Genomic DNA, 26,863 nt, shown 5'->3' on the forward strand with positions numbered 1-26,863 from the left:
AAATAGTGGTAAAAAAAGCCTATATAAATTGAAAAAGATATATTTGAAGGTAAAGAATTCTAAGCCTCTTGCATTATTTAGGAGTAAGATATTAATTAATGTTAACCTTTAATTATATATGTTAAAATAGCTAGGCTAACCACTAACAGAGAAATAGCTATATAACTTCCAACAAACACAGGAAAAAATAGTCATTTTCAGGTAATGATTGTATATATTGAAAGTACAAAGATCTAAATTAATAAGAGGTTACAAGTTTGCTAGATACAAAATCAAAATATAAAAGCCGATTGAAATATGTATAAAAGCACTTCCAGAAAAAAAGCATTTTTCCATTTATTTTAGCAAGAAAAAGTATAAAGTATTTATGCTAAGTCTAACAAAAATTATACAAATAAGCACGCTTGCTATAGAAAAAAGATTAAAACTTTATTTAAATACATTGAAGAAAAAAATTGGTGTGATTTTCTATATTTTCCATGGATTAGAAGATAATACTGTAAAGATATAGGTATTCCACAAACTGATAGTTAGATTAATACAATTCAAATAAAGATTCCAATAACCTAACTGTCCATCAATGGATGAATGGATAAAGAAAATGTGGCGGGTACATGCAATGGCATATTAATCAGCCTTCACAAAGAAGAAAATCCTGTCATATGTGACAACAGGGATGAAACTTGAGGACATTCTGTTAAGTGAAATAAGCCAGTCACAGAAAGATAAATATTGCATGATTCCTCTTATACGAGTTGTATAAAATAGTCAAACCCACAGAAGCAGGGAGTAGAATGGTGGTTGCCAGAGTCTGAGAGGAGGGTGAAATGGGGAATTACTGTTCAACAGGGATAAAGTGTTAGCTCTACAAGATGAACACATTCTAGAGGTCTGCTGTACAACATTGTGCCTATTGCTAACAAGACTGTATCGTGCACTTAAACATTTGTTAAGAAGGTAGATCTTGTGTTAAATGTTCTTACCACAATGAAAAGAGAAAGAAAAAGAAATCAAAAAAAGAAAACTTTTAGTAGATTATTATTATCTATAATGTACAGTTATATAGAAAGAAAGACATTGTTGGCCTGATGACTAAGATACTTAAATTCCAGACTGGAGCTATATGATTTTTTAAATATTTTTTTTTGTTAATTTGGGTGAGGTTTCATCTTAAATTAAATGTGCATGCCATGGTTTTGTGGGTTATATGTATGAAGATGTGGACAGTTGTACATCACTCCAAAATGTATGAATAAATCTCCTTTCCTTGGAAAAAAAAATCCCAATAGACATGTATGTGTCCGTACATGTCTCTCTCTTTCTCTGTGTGTGTGTAAAACTTGACAAGTGAAATCAATGATTTATGTTAGAACAGAGGGCCAATAACAGCTAATATAATCATGAAGAAGAATATAAAAATTGAGTAAACTATTGGGAGGGGAAGCTTCCCTGATATTAAGACTTATTATAAAGCCAATATAAGTAAGAGAGTGTGAGAGTGTGGTATTGGTGTGTGGATAGAGAAAGAAATAAATGGAAAAGAGTGACAGTCCAGTAAAAAGTCATGGAAACATGACATAAGACAATGGTGGTACTGCAGATCACAGGGGAAGATTATCGCCATTAGAATAACTGGCAAGCTCATTGAAAAAAAAAAAAGCAAATGAAAGGAAAGCAAAGAAAAGGAAAAAAATGTTACCTCTGACTCATGTAAAACACAAAAATCAATTCTAGATGCCCTCAAGGTATTAATGCAAAACACAGGAAAACTATAAAATTTTAAAAGACAATGTAAGAATACCTTCACAATCTTAGGGTAGGGATGAATTTCTTAAACAGCTTACAAAAAAGGGCAAATCATAAAATAAATGACTAATTAATTCTAACTTATCTAAATCAAAACATGCCATTAAGAGAGTCACAAACTGTAAACGAACATTTGTAACAAAAGCAAGGGATAAATACCAATAAAACATATTAAAAATACTTATACTTCAGAAAGAATAACACAAATATCCCAGTAGGCAAAGATTATCAATATACATTTTACATAGGAGGAAACAAAAATGGCCAATAAAGTATAAAAAAATCCTCAAATTCATTAGTAATAAGGGAAAAGCAAATTACAACCACAGTGAGATACCGTTTCACACCCACCAGATTGACAATACAGAGCACACCATCAACAACTGTGATAGCTGTCATTCAGTGCTGGTGGAATGAATGTAAAGTGGGACAAACCACGTCATAAAACAATCTGGCTCTGTCTGTAAGCTGAGCAATGCATCTTCTGATGTACATGCTCTAGAGCCTACAGAACTCCTGAGCTGGTACCAGGAGACACGCATGAGATTGTTCCTAACAGCACCTTTCATTACATCCCCAGGAAGGACAACCTCACTGTCCATCAACAATAAAATAGATAAGTAAGTTGTGATACAGACTTACAACAGAATACCATACAGAAATGCAAATGAAAGAAACCTAGCTACACACATGAATGTGAATGATTCTAACTTTGAGTAAAATAATCGAATCCATAGACTACATAATGTATGACTCCATTTATATAAAATTCAAAAATAAGCAAAATTAAACAGTTTCATTGCCTAGGAATGCAATAATTATAAGTCACAAGGGAAGTATTATTCCCGAAGCCAGGACATGGGTAAGCCTAGAGCAGTGGAGAGAAAGGGTGCAATTAGAGAAGGGCACGAAGGGAGTATCAATGACAATGGTCATGTCCTATTTTATAACCTTACAGCGGGTACATGTCAGTTTTTGCTATTCCTCTTAAATGTGTACATCAGGGCTTTTGCACTATAAATCACAGTAAACATGTTGAGCAAAGGAATCAAATCACAGAAGAGTACATGCAGCACAGTTCTAGTATGATGTTTAAATCAAGGTAAGCTAAATAACATGTTGTTTATGGATTCAAACCCAGTGGGAAAATTATAATGCAAAAAAGGCAGTGATCAATACCAAATTCAGATTACTGATTACCTCTGGGGTAAAAGAAGAGAGATGTGAGAGCGAAAGGACACACAAGGTATTTATTCCCCTGAAGTTCTAGTACAAATGTCCCATCTCTAGAGATGGGTGGCAAGTGCATGGGGTTTTATTATACTATTGTTCATTACACAGTTTTATATGTTTTAATACATCATCTTGTAGCTATTGCACAATGAAATTCAGAAATAAATGTCAACATACATAAACAACTACTTAATTGAAAAATAGTTTTCTGTGGATGACCTCTTTGGACTAACGGTAGGAATATTATATCTGCATTTTTATAAGATACTCTAGAAAAACTAAGGCCAAGCCTGGGCCATGTCAGGAATGAAGTGGCAGAAAGATTTGGGTAGCCTGGAAAAATATGCAAACTCTGCTCTCCTTTCTAAGGTTCTAATCTTGGCTCTTTTCCCAGAATCCTTAGGCACCTGGACTACTGGAAACAATGGCCCTCTTGCCAACAGTACCACTTGATTACAGTACCACCCTGTAATGAAATAATGGGGCAAAGGTATGAAAACTTCTAGCAGATTGCCTCAGAAAGCTCCTGACCAAAGGCTGTGTGGATCAAACAGTCATTAACACCACCCTGGACAGGAAGGGATTTACTTAAAAAATTATCCCCTCTCAATTCTGCCCATGTGCGTGTAGCACAGATTAAAGAAGGCAGTTCTATGGTAATATAGAAATTATTTAAAACATTCTTCTTGAGGTTTGACAACAAGGCAGTAGATATGTATCTACTACATAGTTGTTAGTCAAAAAAGTATGTTTCAAATAATCAATTGGTATTCATTTAAAACACAATAATGGCCTCATTGAAGCTAAATTTAACACATGCTGTATTTGGAAGTAATTTCTTTACCACCATATAGAAACCTTTCCAGCTGCCCCTTTTGTTGCATTGTTGACATTCAGTGGCAAACTGGAAGAATCTGATGAAAATTCCCTAAGGCTAGACATGTGTGCTTATTTTCAATTCAAACTCAGTATTAATGATCTTCCTATTGTATCACCCATTCTCCCAAATTGATAGGTAAGTTATAAGTAGAAACCAATTTATCTTAAAAAATGTAAGGAGTAGGATAGGAACTGTCTAATTTGGAAATGTGCAGAATAGAATTCTTAGCAAGTACATGTAAATAAATAGCTTTTGATTTCCCACAATTTCTCATCAGCTACCATAAAAACTTTCTTGTTTACCTTTTAAATTATTTACCTATAACAATCTCTACCTTTCAAATTTTGAGTTTCTTTTGGAGACGTATTTATTACAAGTAACATTAGAAGAAGCAGGAAATAAAGTTATTGTAAGGAAGAGAAGATTTACCTGAGTCAGAGCACAGAGAAAAAACTCCATCTTCATTTCCACTAAAAATTGAATATTTAATGTTCTCTCGAACTGAGTCAGGAGCAAAAGCTTTTATAGTTACAATAGGAGTACCTGTAAAAATTAAGTAAAAAAAAAAAAAGAACTTTAGGATAAGAAAATTTCAGGGAAAAACAAAAGCAAACACTGGGTATTTATTATTTGTCTACTACATTTTCATTTGTTCATTCATTCAATGATTATGTAGTGAGTGTCTTCAATAAGCTAGATCCTATGCTAACTACTGGAAATACGTAATGACAAACCAGATAGAAAAGACTTCTGTCCTCATGGCAGTTATTAACTGATGGAAGGAGACACAATAAACCATTCAACAAATACATAATCGAGGCAGGTTTCAGGCGTGCTAAGTTCTTTGGAAAGAAATAAACAAGGTTATGTGACAGAATATTGCAAGGGAGGTGGACACTCCTTTGGAAAGGCCTCAGAGGACTCCAGTTGAACCTTGAAGCATGTGAGGACATAGAAAAAGCTGGACGAAAAGGATTCTAGGAGGACAATAGCAATTGCAAAGGCTCTGGGCTAGGAGAGGGCTTCGTTTGTTGAACAGTGAGTAGGGGCAAAGGTGGGAGGAGAGGAGGCATCTAGGTGGGAGCCGAGGTCATATCTTATTCTAATTTTAATGGGAAGTCATGGAAGCATTTTAAGTAATGGGGTAAAATAATCCGCAATTACTTTTAAAAGATATCATTCTGACTGCTGTGTGAAAAACAAAGAGAGGTAAGAATGGATCAGAGAGACCAATTAAGCTAATACTGCGAGAGACAATTTGGATAATATTCTAGCACTTAGATGGTGCTACTTGTTTGGTACCCATGGACTTGTATGGAGCACACATAAAGAGATTGATCTCGTATTTTGAAAAAGTTGGACTAAATTCTGTGAGAGCAGAGGAGGTTTTCTATATATTTGTACTGTATATATGTTTCTATAATTTTAGGTTAGTTTTGCCTTTAAAATTGCATACACTTGCAAATCATACAATAGTTGTTTCCTTTTGCTTAGCATACTTTTTTTTTGAGAAGCAAACATGTTGTGCTGAGTATCAAAAGCTTATTCCTTATACACAGAATGTGCTTAATAAGTATGGGAAAAAGGGTAGTAACAGAGAAGACAGAGAGAGGAAGTAAGGGAAGTGGTCACTCAAGTGTCCTAGCCTGAGATAGTTAAAAAATGCTTCTCTGCCTACAAGGCCCTTTTAAATCAGCAGCAATTATTTTTTTAAAAGAATCACTCAAGGGCCGGCCGAGTGCCGCGTTGGTTAAGAACTGGCTTGGGACGCCAGAGGACCCCGGTTCGGATCCCACATATGAGGGCCAGTGACACTGCCCTTTACAGCTAAGATGCTGAACAACAGCTCAACCTGGAGCTGGGCTGCTGTCAGTCACCGGCTGCAGCCCCTGCTGCAGTGGGTTGCCATGGGCTACCATGTGTAGCCAGAAGCCAGCGTGAGTAGGCAGCAGCTGCCGTGAGCGGCTGTTCAGAAACCGGCGACTGATCTACCTCGCCTGGGAAGAGTGCAATGATGGTGCCAACTTGGGCCAGTTGAAGCAACGTCCTCCACAACTAGACTGAAGAACAAAACGACAGCAACTTGTCTGTTCCCCTTCCCCAATTCCCCAGCGCTGTTCCCATCCCCCAATTCCCCAATTAAAAATATAATGTCATATCACTGTTGGATTTGAAGTAGTTGAAAAAAACAGCACCTATTTAAGATCTCTGCTGGAGCTCCTCCATAAGTCCCACACGAAGGCCCCAGGGAACAAGCTTGAAACCTGTACTGCTAGAGGTTCTATTTGAAATTATCACCAAGCCAAGTTGCTGTATCTTTTTTCTAGATGCTTAAAAGTGTTTCAGTAAAAAAGAAGAGAAGAAAGTAAAAGGCCTAGAACAGACAATATTTTCCCCAGGAGCCTTTTCAACACTTAACATGCAAAGAAAAATGCTATGAGTGCTATAAATATTAATAGAACAAGTATGTGATATTGTCTGCAAAAACTGAAAATTCAGTGGAAAAGGCATAAAACAGAATTTGTTATAGAGAAAGAACAGGAAAACCAAAAACTGGATATATTATTCTCTTTAAAAAAGCACTATGTTTAACATAAACTGTGATAAAGTTTAAAAACCATTTATTGGGTTTCCAAATTGTTGCTGTTTTTAATGCAGTTATGAAATCATTTAGTGACAAAGTAAAGGATTTTAATCAATCATGGTGGAATCAAGTTACCACACATGTTGAGAACTCTTTCAAATTGCTTTATAATCGGATGTTTATTTTGTTACATTTCAGGAGACATATTGTTAATATAAAAATGTTTTACATTTTTGGTAGGAATATGCCTTCACAGTAGGGCAGTATGTTTTATCTTCAGTGCTCAATCACAGCTCTGTGCTTCCTGATACAACTTGTTTTTTAAACACAAGAAGTTTTATTTCAAATGGCTTGTCAGATATTCTTAAGACTGGCTGTAAGAAGAAAAACAGCTATGCAGGCAAGATGTACAGTCTTGCTGATGGCTTTTTCTTCATGGGTTAGGATGCTTATTATATGCACATTTACAAAAGAAAACATGGAGATCACTTGCATATAAAAGAACAAAGATGAGAACAGAATTGCATATAAGAATCACATACAGCCTCTCTCGTAAAAGGAACAATCCTATTTTTATAGCAAATAAAATGTTCATAATATGAATGAAATTGTAGCACAAAAAGAATTTCATTCAATGAAAATACTTCAAATTAGATTCTAGAGTCAGCAAATGGCTGCATATCATTATATATGTTTATCCTTTGACAAAGTTTATATTTGCGACTGCCTGAAAAAAATAGGAAATAACTGAAGGGCCTTGAGTCCTTCTAGGTCTTGTCTTACTGTGCACATTTTAAATAAAAGTCTGTCTTTGGGCATATAGATAAAACTTACAATTACTTCTCATTTCACATCAAGGTAGAAATGGTAAAATATAAAAAATAACACTGTACCTTCAATTCCTATGAGGTAAGTGAAATATGTAGAAGAAATTATTTTTTTATTTTACATTTTCAAGCTTTTATGAATTTCACTTTAGGTCTAACATTGTATCAAAAAAGTATAAAACATGTAATGTTCATTTTTTTTTCTTCTTTATAAAAACATAGTTTAAAACTTAACAACACCTACAGAAGCAGTAAACTATCTGTTTAAAAACAGAATTATATAACTATTAATGCTAATGACTATAAAAATCAATAATCATGGAAACATTTAGATAAAATAATTATGAAAACATTTTATTCAGAGCTGTCCATAAGTAAATAATTCTAGAGCTTTATTTTGATTATTTCTAAGCAATGTAAATATTTCTTAAATTGATGATTGACTTGGGAGAAACAAATTTTTCAAGCACTTGGATGATTTTGAATTATCTATTATCTTTTAAATGTCCAGCCACTGAATACTGAATATTTTTCAATCTTTTAAGAAGAAAAGTTAGGAGTAATATTCAGCAAGATGGATGATTAGAAAGCCCTAGATCTTCTCTCCCATAGAAACACTGATTTAACAACAATATATGATCTAAAATCCTTTATGAAGACTCCAGGTCAAAAGGGAGTGGTATGATGTATTTAAAGTGCTGAACGTGGGCCGGCCGAGTGGCGCGATGGTTAAGAACTGGCTCGGGACACCAGAGGGCCTCGGTTCAGATCCCACATACGAGGGCCAGTGATGCTGCCCTCTACAGCTAAGATGCTGAACAACAGCTCAACCTGGAGCTGGGCTCCTGTGAGTCGCCAGCGACCGCAGGTGGGTTGCCATGGGCTACCATGTGTAGCCAGCAGCCAGCGTGAGTGGCCAGCAGCCAGCGTGAGCACCAGCAGCTGCAGTGAGTGGCCGTCCAGAAGCCAGCGACTGATCTGCCTCACCCGGGAAGAGCTCAATGATGGTGCCAACTTGGGCCAGTGAAGCAATGTCCTCCACAACTAGACTGAAGAACAAAAGAACAGCAACTTGTCTGTTCCCCTCCCCTCAATTTCCCAGCACTGTTCCCATCCCCCCAATTCCCCAAAAAAAATCTTAAAAAAAAAAAAAAGAATACTATATCCAACAAAACTGCCCTTCAAACATTCAGGAGAAATAAAGACTTTCCCAGAGGACTTGATCAACATTATAGGCTAATTGGTCCTAATAGTTATATATAGAAAATTCCACCCAAGAGCAGAATACACATTCTCAAGTTATTATGTATTCCCAAGTGTATCCTTAAGAACACATACTGGTGAGGAAGTGGAGAAAAGGGAACCCTTGTGCACTGTTGGTAGGACTGTAAATTGGTGCACCCACTATGGAAAATAGTATGGAGGTTCCACAAAAAATTAAAAATAGAACTACCCAGCAATCCCACTTCTGGGTATTTACCTGAAGAAATCGGAAACACTAATTTGAAAAGATATATGCACCCTTATGCTCACTGCAGCATTATTTACAATAACCAAGATATGGGAAGCCCATCAATAGATGATTGGATAAAGAAGATGTGGCACATATATACAGTGGAATATTGCTCAGCCATTAAAAAAAAAATCTTACCATTTGTAAAAACATGGATGGACCAAAGGGGTATTATGCAAGTAAAATATATCAGACTGAGAAAGACAAATGCCATATGATCTCACTTATATGTGGAATCTAAAGAACAAAATAAACAAAAAACCAAAAACAGAAACAGACTTATAGATACAGAGAACAAACTGATGGTTGCCAGATGGGAGGGAGGTTGGAGGGCTGTGTGAAAAAAGTGAAGGGATTAAGAAGGACAAATTGGTAGTTACAAAATAGTCACAGGAATGTAAAGTACAGCATAGGGAATATAGTCAATAATACTGTAATAACTATGTATAGTGCCAGGTGGGTACTAGACTAATTTGGGGGATCACTTCATAAATTATATAAATGTCTAACCACTACGCTGTGCACCTGAAACTAATATAAAATAATATTGAATGTCAACAGTAATTGAAAAAATTCAAAACAAAGAACACATGGAATATTCTCCAGGATAAATCACAGAACTTGTATTAAATTTAAGAAGATTAAAATCATACCAAGTACCTTTTCTGACTACAATGAAATGAAACTAGAAATCAATAGCAAAGTTAAATTGGAAATTTTACAAATGCATGGAAAATAAATAACACACTTTTAAACAGCTAATAGATCGAAGAAATATAAAGGGAAATTAGGTAATATCTTGGGACAAATGAAACAAAACACAACATACCAAAACATGGGATGCAGCAAAAGAAGTACTAAGAAGAAATGTTATAGCAGTAAATGCCTATATTTAAAAAAGAAGGAAACAAAGAAAGGAAGAAAGAAAAATTGCAAATCGACACTGTAATCTTATACTTCAAGGATATAGAAAAAGAGGAACAAATTAAAAACAAAGTTAGCAGAAGGAAGGAAATAATAAAGATTAGAACAGAAATAAATGAAACAGGGGTGTAAAAATACAAGAGAAATAAATCAATGAAAGTAAAAGTTGTTTTTTTAAAAGAGCAACAGAATTGACAAAGCCTTAGCTACACAAATAAAACAATGTCAAGACTCAAATAACTAAAATCAGAAGTGAAAAAGGAGACATCATAACTGATGCCATAGAAATAAAATTTATCATGAGACCACTATGAACAATTATATACCAATAAATTAGGTGACCTAGAAGAAATTGCTGTATTTCTAGAAACATATACCTTACCAAAATTGAGTTCTAAAGAAAGAAAAAGTCTGAACAGATCTATAATTAGTAAGGAGATTGAATCAGTAACCAATAGAGGGGACCAGATGGCTTCACTGGTGAATTCTACCAAACATTTAAAGAAGTATAGAAACCAATCTTTCTCACACTCTTCCAAAAATTTAAGGAGGGGATAATACTTCCAAACTTATTTTATGAGGCCAGTATTACTCTCATACCAAAACTAAACTGCAACACTACAAGAAAAGAAAACTAGAGACCAATATCCTTGATGAATATAAATGCAAAGATCCTCAACAAAATACTAGCAAACTGAATTCAACATCACATTAAAAGGTTCATATGCCATAAATAGATGGGATTTATCCCTGGGATACAATGATGGCTTAATATATTAATCATATGTTGTTCAACATATCAATCAATGTGATATACCACATTAACAGAATAAATAATAAGAATCATATGGTTGTCTCAATACATGCAGAAAAGGCATTTGGCAAAATTTAAAACACACTTTTATAGTAAACACATTTAATAAACCAGTAATATAAGGAAATTACCAGAAACACAATAGAGGCCATATATGAAAAGCCTATAGCTAGCATCCTACTCAATAGTGAAGACTGGAAAGCTTTTCCGCTAAGATCAGGATGCCCACTCTCCCCACATCTAGGCAACATAGCACTGGAAGTCCTAGCCAGAGAAATTAGGCTTTGAAATTAAAGGCATCAAAATCAGAAAAGGATAAATAAAATGATCTCTGTTGTCAGATGACGTAATATGTAGAAAACCCTATAGATCCTATCCTCCTACACAAAATATTAGAACCAATCAACAAATTCGTCAAAATTGCAGGGCATAAAATCAACACACAAAAGTCAGTTGCATTTCTATGCACTAACAATTCACAACCTGAGAAAGAAATTAGGAAAATAATCCCATTCACAAAAAATTAGATTAAAAATTAGCATAAAAAAATTAGAAATAAACTTCACCAAGAAGGCAAAGGTCTTATATACTAAAAACTACAATGCATTGTTGAAAGAAGTTAAAGAAGACACATATAAATAAAAAGACACCCTGTGTTCACAGAGTGGAAGGCTTAATATTGTTAAAATGTCCACACTACCCCCAGTAATCTCCAGATTCAATGCAATCGCTATCAAAATCCAATGGCGTCATTCCCCCCCCACCCCCCCACCCCCGCCCATGGCGTCTTTTGCAGAAATAGGAAAAACAAAACAAAACAAAAAAACCTTGAAATTCATACGGAATCTCAAAGTACTCCGAACAATGAAAACAATCTTGAGAAAGAAAAACAAAGATGGAGGCCTCACCCTTTCTGAGTTCAAAACATATTACAAAGTACAGTAATCAAAACAGTATAATACTGGCATAAAAAATAGATCTATAGAGCAATGGAACAGAACAGAGATTCCAGAGATAAACCTCATGTACAGTTTCAAATGACCTTTGACAAGGGTGCCAAGGCTACACAATGGAGAAAGCAGAGTCTCTTTAACAAATGGTATTAGGAAAACAGGATATCCACATGCAAAAGATTATATTTGGACCTTTACCTTATACCATATTAAAAAATTAACTCAAAATGGATCAAAGACCTAAACGTTAAGACCTGAAATATAAATCTCCTAGAAGAAAACACAGGGGAAGGCTTCATGAATTTGTGTTTGGCAATGATTTCTTAGATCTGACAGCAAATGTACATGCAAACAACAAAAAATAGATGAATGGGACTACATCAAAATTAAAAACTTCTAGACAGCAAAAGCGAAAATCAACAGTGAAAGGCAACATAGGGAATGGGAGAAAATATTTGTAAACCATATATCTGATACAGAGTTAATCTCCAAAATACGTAAGGTACTCCAACTCAATAGCAAAAATGCAATTAAAAAATGAATGAAGGACTTGAATAAACATTTCTCCAAGAAGACACACAAATGGCCAACAGGTATATGAAAAGATGCTCAACATCACTAACAATCAGGGAAATGCAAATCAAAACCACAATGAGGTCTCACCTCACACAGGTTAGGATGGCTACTATGGGGAGGATATGGAGAAATTGGAACCCCTGTATACTGTTGATGTGAATATAAAATGGTGCAGCCTCTATGGATGTCTTTTTAAAAATTAAAATTAGAACTACCATATGCTCCAACAGTCCCACTTTGGGGTACATCTCCAAAGAACTGAAAACAGGATCTCAAAAGAGATATTTGCACACCCATATTCATTGCAACTTTATTTACAATAGCCAAGAGGTAGAAGCAACCTAAATGTCCTTCGATGGATACAATGGATAAAGAAAAGTGGTATGCACATACAATGGAATATTATTCAGACTTAAAAAAATCCTGTCATATGATGAACCTTGAAAACCTTATGTGAATAAGCCAGTTACAAAAAGGCAAATACTGCATGAGTCCAAATAAATGGGGTATCGAAACCCTTACAAGCAGCAAGTAAAGTAGGATGGTGGTTGCTATGAGCCAGAAGAAGGGGAAAGAGTTACATTTCAAACAGTATATATAGGGTTTCAATTTCGAAAGATAAAGAAGTTCTAGAAATCCATTGCCCTAGGATGGACATGCCCTTAACGCTACCATACTATGCACTTAAAAATGGTTAAGATGATCAATTTTATGTTATGTGTTTCTTACCACAATAAAAAAGCCAAAGGGAGAAAAGCTGTTTTTTCCCCTCCCAGTTTTCCCATCAGCAAAGTGACTAAAGCTTTCTCAAAACTTCACCCATGGGATCAGACAAGGCATAGAAATGCTCAAAATGAATAATTTTCCAAAATTTGTGAACAGGTGAAAAACATGTTTTAAAATGTAAATGGTATACAACCGTGAGCATATTTTCTTTTGTAAACACCTAAGGAAATAATAGAGAAAGCCATAAAAGTGCTTATTGACTGTCTATGAGCTTTAGCAAAAGAAGGATGTAGAAGAAAGCCAATATAGAGTCAACATACGCAACGAGAAGTAAACAAATTGATTCTGCACTATATTTTGAGTGGGATTACAGATTTTCGTGGGCATTTTTTTAAAGGCGTGATTATCGAGAAGTGGCTGCATTTAATCATTTAGAAATGCACTCATAACAACTCCGAGAAAGACATGTGCTAAAACGACCCCATGATGTTCTTTCTGCCTCTCTAATTTTGTGATTTACGGAAGATTACATTTAAAACATGAGCTTGAGAATGTGCAGTGTTGCTTCAGTGTTGGGTCAGACCCTAGCTCTTGCCCATGAACCTGAAGCTGCTCGTTTCTCCTCATTTTCCAGCCATTCCCTGCCTCGTCTGTATCCCCAGCTCCATCACCAGACTTGGGAGTCCCTGAATTTTCCAGTGCCATCTTTTTTTCTTCTTTCCAGAGCCTGGAACCCTAGGGACAGCCAGAATCCAGGGCCTGCACATGTTCAGAAAGGAAAGTTGCACAATTTTTCTATATGAGTGAGTCTCAATTTTGGTTATGAGATATGTGGCACATTTCCAATTAGTTCAAGAAACAGCAAAAGTCTCCAAAAAAAAAAAAATCTTAAAAATATGTTCCACTTAAAGAAATGCCTTGTAAGATGCTTTTAGCTGCCACATAATAAGTACTATCATATACTGTTTTAATGATTCTATTTGATTGTACATTAGCTTTTCAGGGAGACGATATTCAAAACAATCTGAAACCCGGGTTCAACATCCACAAACAATAGACGAGAATTAAAAATGAAAAGAAAGGAAATCCTGTTATATCTAAGTGTTTTATTCTATTTTTGACTTAAATATAAGTGAAAGTTCTTTGTAAACATTAAAGCGTTATAAATCACAAATGTCCGAATCTCTTCCAGCTTTCAAAAACAAAACAAAATACCACTCTGAGCTTCAGGGCCCTTCAAGCTATCGTCACATTCCTTCCTTTCCTTTCATGGCCAAGCCTGGTTCAAAACAGACTGAGCTCCCCATCTCCACTTCACGCTGCCCTACTCTGGCTTCTAAAATAAAGTTCTAACAACTTAGGTCTCTCCAATGTTCCCAGAGCTCTCTAAATTCTGTTTGGCTGCACGCAGTTCCTACAATGAGCTGTGGTTGGCTCTGGAGTTCATGCAGGGTGTCACAGCCCCTGGTCTTTATTCTTGGCCAAAGCCAGAAAAACTTCAATAGAGTAAATTTACTCCTCAGGTCTTCCTTCCTGGACTCTTCCAGCCCCTTATTTTTGCATGTGTGTCATTCTCTTATTGCCTATCCTTTATATTTGATGCATAGACTTATCTTTTCAGGCATGCTTTCCTTTCTACCATGTTCTTAACTCCTTACACCAAGATGGCATCTTCAGGCCATCTCAGGTAGCACCCTTCCCAACTCCACGGAGAAGTTCTGTGAGGGCTGCAGCCTTACTCCCAGTGGGTGGCAGCCCACCACTTCATTTGTTTCTGCTTTGGGGACAGGCCTCCCATTGAGCTAGCTGTCTCTTATCAGCCCTTATCTCACCTAACATCTGCTGCAAATTAAATATGGGTTTCTGCTTCCAGCTTCTCCAATGTGCCAGTTTCCTGTTTTCCTAACACCATCCTCCCAAGAATTGTGACCCCATTCTTGGCTTGCATGCATAATTACATGGCGGCTCCCACCAATTCACAATGTCTGGTCTATTTTCAAAGATTCTCATTTAATAGGTTGAGGGTTGGATATCCAGGTATTAGGAATTTTTGAAAGCTCTCCACATGTCTCTATGTGCAGCCTGGGTTGAGAACACCGGATCTAAATAATCAACAGGTCCCATCGAAGCTGTCTTTGCAGCACTTGTGGAGTATGTGCCCACGTGTCTTTGCCCATTGAGGTGGCTTTATTTGGGCCCTGGTCATTTATCATGTGCACTACCACAGTCCCCTCCCAATTCATCTCTCACCTCTTGGCAACCCTTCACAAGGCATCCAAAGTGATCTTCTACAATATTAAAGTCTCTTTTACTAATTTCAAGGCCATCAATGTCTCTCTGCTCCAGCGTGTCACTGGAAAGTTTCTGAGAGACTGTCCAACTATTCCCGGTTTGTTGTGCTGGATGGTAAACTTACCACACACTCTTGAGTCCCCACACCTTTGCACGAGCCATTTCTCTTGCCTGGAACTAGGTGTCTTCCCCACCTTTTTTGTGATGGTTTCATTCTCATTTAGGCATATGCCTTTCGTTATCTTCGAAGTATAAGGGTGAAATGATTTCGACAAATGTTTCGTGAACACCTTCTGGGATGAAGCTTTTCCTGGCTCTGTGACCCACACCGGGGAGCTTCTCCCAGCTATTTCTGGCTGCACATTCATCTCCATGTCTTTCACTTACAATTGTTGGTAATAGCGATGGCAAAATGCCTTAGAGATTATGAAGTATTCATTTAATCATCAAAAGTGTCTTGTTAAAGAATAGATGGAAAAGGTGTTCAAGGCCCTTAACAAGGCGGACCACTTGTGTCTTGTGTCCTATACCTTTAAAAGTCTGAATATTGAGTGTACACTAGAGAGTATAGAGTCAACATTCAATAGGAAGTATGGTAGGGAAGGATAGAAAAATGAGGGGCATCTCAAGAACAGAGATCAGAGCATCCTTTAAGAGTTAAAAATGAATGAAGCAGAGTCACAGTTTTACACAGTACAATTTAAGAGGTGCAAAGAATCGAAATGCCCATCGGTAGATGATTGGATTAAGAAACTGTGGTACATTTGCACAATGGAGTATTACTCAGCTATACAGAAGAAGGAAATCATACCATTTGCAACAATATGGATGGACCTAGAGAACATTATGTTAAGTGAAATAAATCAGTCAGAGAAAGACAAATACCATATGATCTCATTTATATGTGGAATCTAAAAAGCTGACTAAACGAGCAATGTAAACAGAAATAGTCTCAGAGATACAGGGGAAAAACCGATGGTTGCTAGATGGGAGAGGGTGGGGATGAGGGAGAAGGGGAAGGGATGAGACAACATAAATTGGTAACTTCAATATTGCCACAAGGATAGAAAAGACAGTTTGGGGAGTATAATCAATAACACTGTAAATATTTTTTAGGGGCCAGGTGGTCTCATGTCGTGTTAGGGAGACCACTTCATGGACCGTGTAGAGGCCTGACCACTGTACTGTACATCTGAAGCTGCCGTTGAATAATATTATATGTCAATTATAATTTAATATATATATAGCCACAGGATGTGGAGTATAGTGTGGGAATGGAGTCAATGGAATTGTAATAGATATGTATGATATCAGGGGTGGGGGAGCGGTGAATTGGGGGTGAGGGGATGTCACTTTGTGAGGGTTGAAAAGCATAACTATTGCATTGTTTTGTAAACCTGAAACTAATAAAAATAAATAAGTAAGTAAATAAATAAAAAAATAAAAATAGCTTCTTAAAATATTTTTATGAGTGATCTAATATTTCTTATGAGCCTCACCCTGATGGACAATAGTAAAGAACCTGACCTTCTTAAACATGCCATTTAATGTCACCTTAATCTCTTGCCCTTAAACAGTACTTTTAGGTGACAGTGTTTTTTGAGAACATGCTCAGTCTTTGAGATCCCCTCCCCACCCTTGCTGCTCCTCTATAAGATGACACAGGTAAGGAGCAGGGGCTTGGAGGGACTCGCAGTGATGAGGTGGGATCTTTGCGTGCTGTCTCCTGGCTCTTAGATTTGTCCCTGGGCAATAAGTCTGGTCGTCACATCAACATGTTCAGGCTCAGAACTTCACCCTGCTGACCTGGCCCTACTGCATCTGTTTCTGATGCCACAGACTCTTTGAAGAGTCATCCAACCCTGCACGCAGGCTGTCTACAACACAGATTTGGGGATGGGCTTATCTCATCCCTTGTAGCAGTGGTCCCCTTGGCAGGTCTGATGGCCTATGCTCTGCATTAATCTGTGTCCACAAGTGGGAATACTGGGGTCCTGGGGTGTCTTCTAGGTCTTGTGAGAGCCAGAGATGGGGCACTCACTTGTGACTTCTCTTTGTCTACACACATTGCCCACTTAACCCTGCTGTCACTTGTCCTGTTAGCATAAGGCTATCCTGAAGCAGGATATCCTCCCGGCATTCCAGAGTGTCCTGCACTATTAGTTTTTCCTTCAGACTATCTGACTGGCCCCCTCCGGGATTATAGCTTCAGGAGAGAAAAGCACCAGGATGCCCTTGGATGACCACTTGTTTCCTATATCTACACTCCCCAGCAGCTAGAAGGGATGGGCTTTCTTTTCTTTCCATGTGGCACACTTCCTTATAAGCTATCTTTGTTTGTAGTAGGACCACCTATTTTGTTTTTCAAAAACAAGATATTTTTTCTTGGCATTTTTGCTGTAATTATCCTGAAGCTATCCAAAACAAATAGATGTCTGCAAAATAGGCAGAAGTTCTTACCCATAGACAATAGAGGAAAGTGTAGAAATATAGACAAAAATACTAACCCTAAGGAGAAGAACGAAGTGGAGGACTGATACTACACAACTTGAAGACATACTATAAAGCTATAGTAATCAAGACAGTGTGGTACTGGTGAAAGAATAGATAAATAGATCAATGGACTAGAATAGTGAGCCCAGAAATAGACCCACATAAATATAGTTAACTGATCTTTGACAAAGGAGCAAAGGTAATTCAATGGAGCAAAGATAGCCTTTTTAAGAAATGGTGCTGGAACAACTGGACACTCACATGAAAAAAGAAAAAAAAAAAGAACCTAAAAACAGACCTTACGCCTTTCAAACAATTAACTAAAAATGTTTCATAGTCTAAATGTAAAATAAAAAACTATAAAACTCCTATAAGATAACATAGGAGAAAACCTAGAAGACCTTGGGTATGGTGATGATTTTTTAGCTACAACACCAAAGGCACTATCCAAGAAAGAAGAAAGAAATATTAGATAAGCTGCATTTTATTAAAATTTAAAATGTCTGCTCTGAGAAAGACAATGTCAAGAGAATGAGAAGACAAGCCACAGACTGGGAGAAAATATTTGCAAAAGACACATCTGATAAAAAAGTGTTTTCTAAACTATACAAAAAAATCTTAAAACTTAACAAGAAAACAAACAGCCTAATTAAAATGGGTCAAAGACACCTCACCAAAGAAGATACACAGAAGGCAAATAAGCATATGAAAAGATGTTCCACATCATATATCAACAGGCAAATGCAAATTAAAACATCAATGAGATATCACTACACACTTATTGGAATGGCAAAAATCCAGAACACTGACAATGTCAAATTTTGACAAGGCTGTGGAAGAAGAACTCTTCTTCACTGTGGCGGGAATGCAAAATTATACGGCTACTTTGGAAGGCAGTTTGGCAGTTTCTTAAAAAATTAAACATACTCTTACCATAAGAGTCAGCAATCACACTCCTTGGAATTTACCCAAAGGAATTAAAAACTTATGTCTACATAAAAACCAGTATGTGGATTTTTTTATAGTAGTTTTATCCATAATTGCCCAAACTTGGAAGCAACTAAGATGTCCTTCAGTAGATGAATGCATAAACTGTACTAGATCCAGACAATGATATATTATTCAGTGCCAAAAAGAAATAAGTTATCAAGACATGAAAAGACAGGGAAGAAACTTAAATGCATATTACTAAGTGAAAGAAGCCAATCTGAGAAAGCTACACATTGTATGAATCCAACTATATGATATTCTGGAAAAGGCAAAACTATGAAGACAGTAAAAAAATCAGTGGTTATCAGGGTTTGGGGCACAAGCAGGGGAGGGATGAACAGGCAGAGCATGGAGGTCTTCTAGGGCAGTGACACTAGTCTGTATGATACTGTAATGATAGATCCATGTCATTATACATTTGCCCAAACTCATAGAATGTACAAACCCAAGGGTGAACCCTCATGTAAACTATAGACTTTGGGTGATTATGATTTGTCTATGTGGGTCCATCGGTTCTAACAAATGGACCACTCTGGTGCAAGAAAGATGTTGATAATGGGGAAGGCTATGCATGTGTGGCAGCACGGGATATATGGAAAATCTCTGTATCTTTCTCTCAACTTTCCTGTTAACCTAAACTTCTTTGGAAAAATAAAGTCTTTAAAACATACAATTAACTCTGTTACACTATAAACAAAACATAATGGTTCAGAAAAGAGTTATGCAAAATCAGAAACAAAATCATAAAGAAACAGACTCACTCCCAGGGGAGAAGACTTGACTGAGGTGTTAAGACATTTCAAGAGAAAAATGTGTGAATCAAAAGGAAGTTGATGAGCAATGGAAGCCCACACAGTCAGGAAAGCATCACAAACTCCTAGTAGGCAGTGCTGTGAGTTCTTTCTGAGGAAAGAGTAACAGGGGATGATGACATTCAATACTTGAAATATATCTGCCCAAACTGTTTATGTTAAGCAAGCAACTTTCTGATTACAATTTGGCTTTCTGTTCCTCTTTTTTTCTTAGAAAGAAACTGCTGGTCATCGTGACATGACTACTGTAATCAACACGGCAATCATAGTTCTTCATATGAATAAAAGAACTGATGTTTTGATTTATATGTCTCTTTTATATTGGTTAGTAAGTCCCAACCCAATGGAAGAACTCCCTGATTTGTTAATAAAATGAAGTCTTGAGCCTGTGTGGCTGAGGCCCAGATAGGAGTTAATTCACAAACATGAAAACTTCCTTGTAAGGTGTTTGTCTTCTGAGAAAATGTGACCTTCCCAAAGGCTTTTCTCCTTCTTTGGTCTCCAGGGCTATCTTAGAGTCACAGAGAAGGTGATGAAATTCAATAGTGTTGTAAATGGCTAGTTAGATCGTACTCATTCCAATGAATTTCATTCCAAATATGAGATTGGCCTTAAACAATAAAGTAGGAATGACAGATAATGTTTGCTTCCATTTTTTAATGTCATAAAAATGTCTGTACTAGGCCCTGTTCCAAAGTCATGGATGACACAGAGATACCACTTCCATAGTTATGGGAACTCTGTCACCTTGGAAAATATAATTCTTACCTGGTTTGGAGACAAAATGAAACAGAATGGAATGGGGGGGGGTTAAAAACTGCAAGTATTTCATTATTGTTATATAATTGTTAAGGAATAATGGGTTGCTCTGTTTAGAATTTGTACCCAGCTAACTTTATAGAATTCAATTAAGGGCTTGGGACAGCAGGGGGATAACAATAATACAACAAAATCAATGATTAGTACACTGTTATGACCTCATTTAATTTTACAGCATCCCCGTGAGAGGGTCCTTATTGTCTCCGCTTTAGAGAAGCAGAGTTTGCCCATTGTGAGCAGGGGCGTGGCTACACTAACTCCTATCACAGTTCCCATACTCCACATACATGTGCCCCGCCTTACCCAGAGTAAGAGCCAGAATCCACTGGATCAATTGCCAAAGGGCCGGAAGAAGGGGTTTTCTTCCAAATAGCTAGATCTAATTTATTTATGATACAATATTAAATATATTTTACTAGCTAGGATACCCCTACTGGTCATCATGCTTGAATTTGAATTTTATTTCAAGTCTTTCAAAGTCTGAGCATTTACTTTTAATTAGGATATCAATGCAATTCATAATTTCAATCCCCCCTCCCCCCATAATTCAAAGAAGTGTATGAAGTTGTGAACAGTGCACACTGGGGACTATGGTTGCTGATTCATCCTTATCAGGATAACCAAAGCATTGGGAGTGAAACAGAAAAAAAAATAAAAGCTGGCTTCTAGAAGGTTCATTTAAATTTTTTAATGGATTGAAACATCCTGGACAACCAAGTGGTGTATCTTTCACTTCAAAAAGATTCACAACAAAAAGATCCCTCTCACCCTGGTTGAAAGGAATACTTAAGAGCACAGAGTGAGGACACTTGGACATCAGCTTTTCTTCACACTGTTATCTGGCCAGACTCTCTCTTATAGGCAACTGGTACTCTTGAAAGGGACTATTTCTATGAATAAGTGAACATTTCAAAACAGACTCTTAAGGAGATTTTACCTACTAAAAGGGTGCTTTTAAAACGGAAACTATATCCCAGATGAGAAAAAGCTAAAGGAGTTCATCACCACCAAACCAGTATTAGAAGAAATGCTAAACGGACTTCTTTAAGAAGATGAAGAAAAAAAAATATGAATAAGAAAATATCACAAAGAAAAAAATTCTTACTGACAAAGGCAAAATTATAATAAAAGCAGTGGATCAACCAACACTAAAGCTACTACAAAGGTTAAAAGGCAAAAGTTGGAAGATCATGTGTAATTACAACAGTAAATTAAGGGATACACACACACACACACACACACACACACAATCACACACACACACATATAGAAGAAGTAAAAAATAATGACAAAAGCATAAACATGGAAGGGGTAAGTAAAAATGGTAGTGATTTTAGAATGTGTTTGAACTTAAGTGACCATCGACTTAAAATAGACTGCTATAGACGTAGCTTGGTCATAGTTAGTCGGCTTCAGAGGTCTTGAAATGTATACCTACCAGGATATTTATGGATACCGTATGCTGGTAATACTTCCAGAAGAATTTCTAGCCTTCCTTATGTATAAGATTTAATAAATAGAGTGTTAAGTTCTATTAAAAAGATAACAGTCAATTTTAATCAAGTAATTCTACATACAAGAGGACTAAGAAGGAAAGCTGCTCAGAGGTCAAAGAGAAAACAGTGATTCAGAGAGCAAAACAAAGGTTTCCCATCCATATATTATTCATTAGCTTTTCTGACTGAATCGTAAACAGGAAGTCCACCTTGAGAGGTAAGAGCATAATATGGTCTTCACCGTCTTCTGCCCTAACTTTTTATCTCAGGTTACTCTTAACCATATTGATTCATCTCAATCGTGATGGTAGGGAGTAGGTAGAAGGTATGAAGATTCGATGTCATGCTACCCGAGTGATGGGAAAAGGGCTAAAATCAAGGTCATTTCCTCCCATAATGGCTGCCTCTGATCAACAAAGTGAACCTGTGACATACAAATGAATGGCACACTGAAAAACAAAAACAGGTGCAAATTTTTCCCCTTCCACGGCAGTTTTTATTAGAGTTATTATTAAATCATTTCTGAATTCAACCAGAAATATTATTACACTTATTAATCCCTAACTTAATTTCATATTGAAATATTTTCTTTGGATGCCTTTTATTTAGGTTTAATTCTGCAAACAAATTGATCCTGGGTGAATTGAGAGAGAATATCTTAACAATTAGGAAATGCCTTAGATATATTACCTAATCTTCAGAAATTTCATTCACTAATGTGAAAACATTGTGATAACAATAATGACTTCCATGACAATTCTTTTGAGGAATAATATATTTAACGCATATTACTCCACAAAACTTTTATTGGGTGTGAATATTCACTAGTAGTGGTTGGAAACCCTATTATGTGAAGGATAAATGAACAATCCAGAGAAGGAAAAATTATTTCAAGTCAAAGTCAAAGTCCTCCTGATGGTGTACAAGGCCCTGCATGATCTCTTAGTCCTCTGGCCTTGTTTTCGCCTATCCTCCACCTTGCTTACTCTGCTTCAACCCTGCAGTCATCTTTACTATTCTTTGAACAAACCAGGCAGGTTCCCACTAGATTTTCCTTTTTTTTTCCTGAAATGCTTTATCCCCAAATATACAAATGGCTACCTCCTCTATTTAATCTTTGCCCCAATGATGTCTGACCTTGCCTGCTATTTAATATTGCAACTTACTCCCTCCCCCAGCTCCCCGAATTCCCTCTTATTCTGCTCTGCTTTTTCTTTATTCTATAGCTCTTATCACCATCTAACATATACTATACATTGGTTATCTGTTACTGATATCTCTCTCTATTTTTGCTGGAATGAAGTCTTACAAGAAAAAGCATCTTTGTCTTTTAGTTCACTAACATATCCCAACAGAAAAGTCTGTGGTGCATAATACTAAGAAAAAAAAAAAAGGGGGGGACCGGCCAAGTGGTGCATTGCTTAAGAGCTGGCTTGCGACGCCAGAGGGCCCCAGTTCGGATCCCACATATGAGGGCCAGTGATACTGCCCTCTACAGCTAAGATGCTGAACAACAGCTCAACCTGGAGCTGGGCTGCCGTGAGTTGCCCGCGACAGTATAGGCTGCAGCACCTGCTGTTAGTGGGTTGCCATGGGCTACCATGTGTGGACAGCACATGGTGAGTGGCTGTTCAGAAGCTGGCGATTGATCTGCCTCTCCCAGGAAGAGCACAATGATGGTGTCAACTTGGGCCAGTGAAGCAACGTCCTCCACAACTAGACTGAAGAACAAAACAAAAAAAGCAACTTGTCTGTTTCCCTTCCCCCAATTCCCCAGTGCTGTTCCCATCCTCCAATTCCCCAATAAAAATCTTAAAAAAAAATGTGTTGAAGGAGCAAATAAAATACCTGAAGGGTGATATCATACAGCAGCACAGTGCTCCAGAAGAAGAACTAAGATTCATGGACAGACATAAAGGAGGCAGATCTGGGTTCAATATACGAATGACTTTCCAAAGGAAAGGGTTTTTCAACTTTGTCATGCAATCAATTTACCCACAGAGCTTGTTAAAAACAGATGTCCTGACCCCAGACCTAAGCAGAACCTGGAAGAACTGGGAAGCAGAACCTGAGGAAGTGGGTGATGTTTCACACCCAGGCTCAGAAGTCACTGTCCAAAACTCTCAATCACTGACTTATTCAAGTAGAGACTAAAAAACCACATGTCAGGGATATTTAGGGAGAAATGCCTGTATCTGCACTGCAGACAAAGGCTGGGCTCAAAGATTCTATGATTTCATCAGATCAATTTCTAGATTGATTAGTATATTGTAGTTTGTGCTATATTATTTAGACAATGTTAACTTTACTTTCCATCAGCCTTTGTTCTTTGGTTGAGATGTATGCCTCTTAAGAGGACTAAAAATATAGCTCTAAGGAAGTATCTCAATTGTTTAACATTTAACTCTTACATGGAAGCCTCATTACATATAAGAATATAGGTTGGAAATTTCTGACTTATTTTAGAAGTCACTATTATTTCATTTAATGAAGATAATAGCAATTCACAATTATATTTAGAATCAGTAATAGGACTTCTGAGTAAGCAACCCATGGGATAACCATAACTCAAAAGAGGGTTGAAGTCTGGTTAATAGTCTGCAACTGAGAACAACCCTAATTTCAAAGTCAATATTAAGCTGAATGCTCTCTTTTCATATAGAAGGCAGTACATAACATAAAATATATATTTCACTATGGAATAAGTAAATCGATTTCAGAAAAATGAAGGTTACCTTCTAAATAGTGGTTTATGCAGGTATAAAGTGAAATTGAATCATGACAAACGAAAACAAAAAATGACATGAGCAAAAAAACAGCACACATCAGACCTTTCACAACCAAACTCTTCCTTTCCTAAACACTTGAGCACATTTACTTTGCCCTCTGGTTGGATGGAAAGATCAGAAGATTCATTCCTCTGTTCTCTAGTTGGATATAATTACCCAGATTGGATTTCTTTCCATTCACAACTATCTACAAAGAATATTTTTCTTTTGTATAAAAAGGTGTTTTAAATTAATCAGTTTGGTAGGTTTTTTATGTTTACCATTATGGCATAAATTTGTGTGGAAATTATTTAAAATAATTCGCATTATGAGGAAAAATAGTCACGTGTATGTGTTTTACTGTATTTGAGTACATTTTTCTGACATACTTTAGATGAAAATTAGCATGCCTAGAATTGGCTAGATTCAAAACTTTATAATTGAATCTACAATAGCTCTTTTACTGTGTAATCCTTAGCTTTAAACATTTTTGTCAAAATGGGTACAATATGCAAAAAACTTGAAGGGGCACTTACCTGCCTCACAATTTTCAGTCACAATCCCTTTATACAAATGGTGGCTGAAGGAAAGTTTTACGTCTTCTCCTTCCATGTGAATAACCAAGAGACCAATGGCTGTCCTAGCTGGGACCCCTTGGTCCATAACTTTCAACTGCAGCCAGATCGGAAAATATTCTGAAGATGGGTTCTGCTGAAGTTGAATTTCTCCTGTATATTTATTAATAGAAAATAGTGACTGGGTCTCTGCAAAACTAAAAATAACAGTTCCATTGGGCCCCAAGTCTGGGTCATTGGCTCTCAGAATGGCAGTCGTCTGGTTTGTAGGTGACTGAGGGGAAAGAAAAATATCAAAGGGGTTCTGCTCCCAAACAGGATCATTGTCATTAACATCAGTGACATGCACTTCTATAATTACTGAGGTGCTTCTTGAGCCCTGGATGCTACAGTCTCTGGCCACGACCCTAAATGTATGCTGAGATCTGGCTTCTCGGTCGAGGGTCTGGCAGGTTCTCAAAATGCCCGCTGAGGGATCAATGGTGAATGCACCAGAAGCCTCATCTGTAAGAAAATACTCGGTTTGCCCATTCAGGCCCTTATCCTTGTCCACAGCGGAGAGCACAAGAACCACTGTTCCCACCTGAGCATCTTCTCTCACGGAGGACTGGTAATGAAGCATGGGAAAGGAGGGGCTGTGGTCGTTGTCGTCCAAAACTCGAACTTGCAACTGCACTACAGAGCTCCTAGGTGGCTCCCCCAGATCAGAGCACAGGACGACAAGGGCAAAACTGTTGACCTGTTCCCGGTCCAAAGCACGTGTGGTTGAGAGTTCCCCTGACGTTTTATTAATAGCAAAGTACTCATCAGTATTTCCATCTAGTAAAGAAAACAGTTAAAGTTCATTTGAATTGAAAAATTAGCAGCCTTGGCTAACTAACTAACTAACTAACTAACTAACTAACTAACTATATATATATATATATATATATATAAATTTTTTGATTCATTCATCCAACAAATATTTATTTCCTGATTATTACATCCTAGCACTTTTGTAAGTACTAAGGATACAACAGTGCCACGATAAAGTTCCTGTTCTCATGAAGCTTCTACTACTGGGGGATAAACAAAATAACATAATTTAGTATCTATCTTAATTCAACTATAATTAGAACATCTATAATTAGACTGATTTGCAGAAGTATGATTTTTTTAAATAAAACAATAGGCAGGAATAAGAAACAGGATATAATATCCATCTTTAGCTATCAATAAAAAATTAACAGATTAATGGTAGTAGTTTTCTCAATTGTTACTACAGAGTCTATGCCAGCTATATACTACTGTTATAAGTTCCTCTTCCCCATTTCCATGGCCCATTGGGCACAATCTTCACACTTCCGTTAGATGGTGGAGCACTTGTCTATTTCTTCCATAACATAAGCAAGCACAATGTTGTATTCTTCTCCGTCGCCTTCAAAAAACATCTTCCCTTTATGACTGTCCATGGTACTAAGTGGAATAAGCGTTAACACTGAACACAGGGACAAAGCCTTCAAAGACATTTGAAAGTCACCCTGAATGAACATTAGTCAGGAAACATGTAGCTCCGTGACTTGCTGGCGATTGTCTTTGATGAGAGACACATTTTTGGATGAGGGGCACACTCTTGGATGAGGCACACTATTCCCAATAGTGTGGGAGCTTACTTGAGGCTGCCAGGAGAAGTGGAATGGCTTTCAGAGAACACGATAGTCATAGGTTGTGCTGGGGGGCTGAGGAGAAGGTACTTGTATGTATTCATAAGACATGGCCAATTTGTACCAAACATAGGGATGA

The 26,863-nt window shown here is 36.9% G+C and overlaps 1 protein-coding gene across 1 annotated transcript in view; it reads right to left on the reverse strand.

Moving 5' to 3' along the window:
- DCHS2 (dachsous cadherin-related 2) overlaps window positions 1-26,863 on the reverse strand; it is a 208,112-nt gene that overhangs the window by 30,225 nt on the left and 151,024 nt on the right. Inside the window, exons 13-14 of the mRNA XM_019641158.1 lie at window positions 25,043-25,900; window positions 4,349-4,462 (exon numbers count right to left, since the gene is read on the reverse strand). Of these exons, the coding sequence (XP_019496703.1) occupies window positions 4,349-4,462; window positions 25,043-25,900 (972 nt within the window). The remainder of the gene's footprint in view (window positions 1-4,348; window positions 4,463-25,042; window positions 25,901-26,863) is intronic.

This window comes from Hipposideros armiger, unplaced genomic scaffold (genome assembly GCF_001890085.2).
Source record: "Hipposideros armiger isolate ML-2016 unplaced genomic scaffold, ASM189008v1 scaffold_58, whole genome shotgun sequence".
NCBI lineage: Eukaryota > Metazoa > Chordata > Mammalia > Chiroptera > Hipposideridae > Hipposideros > Hipposideros armiger.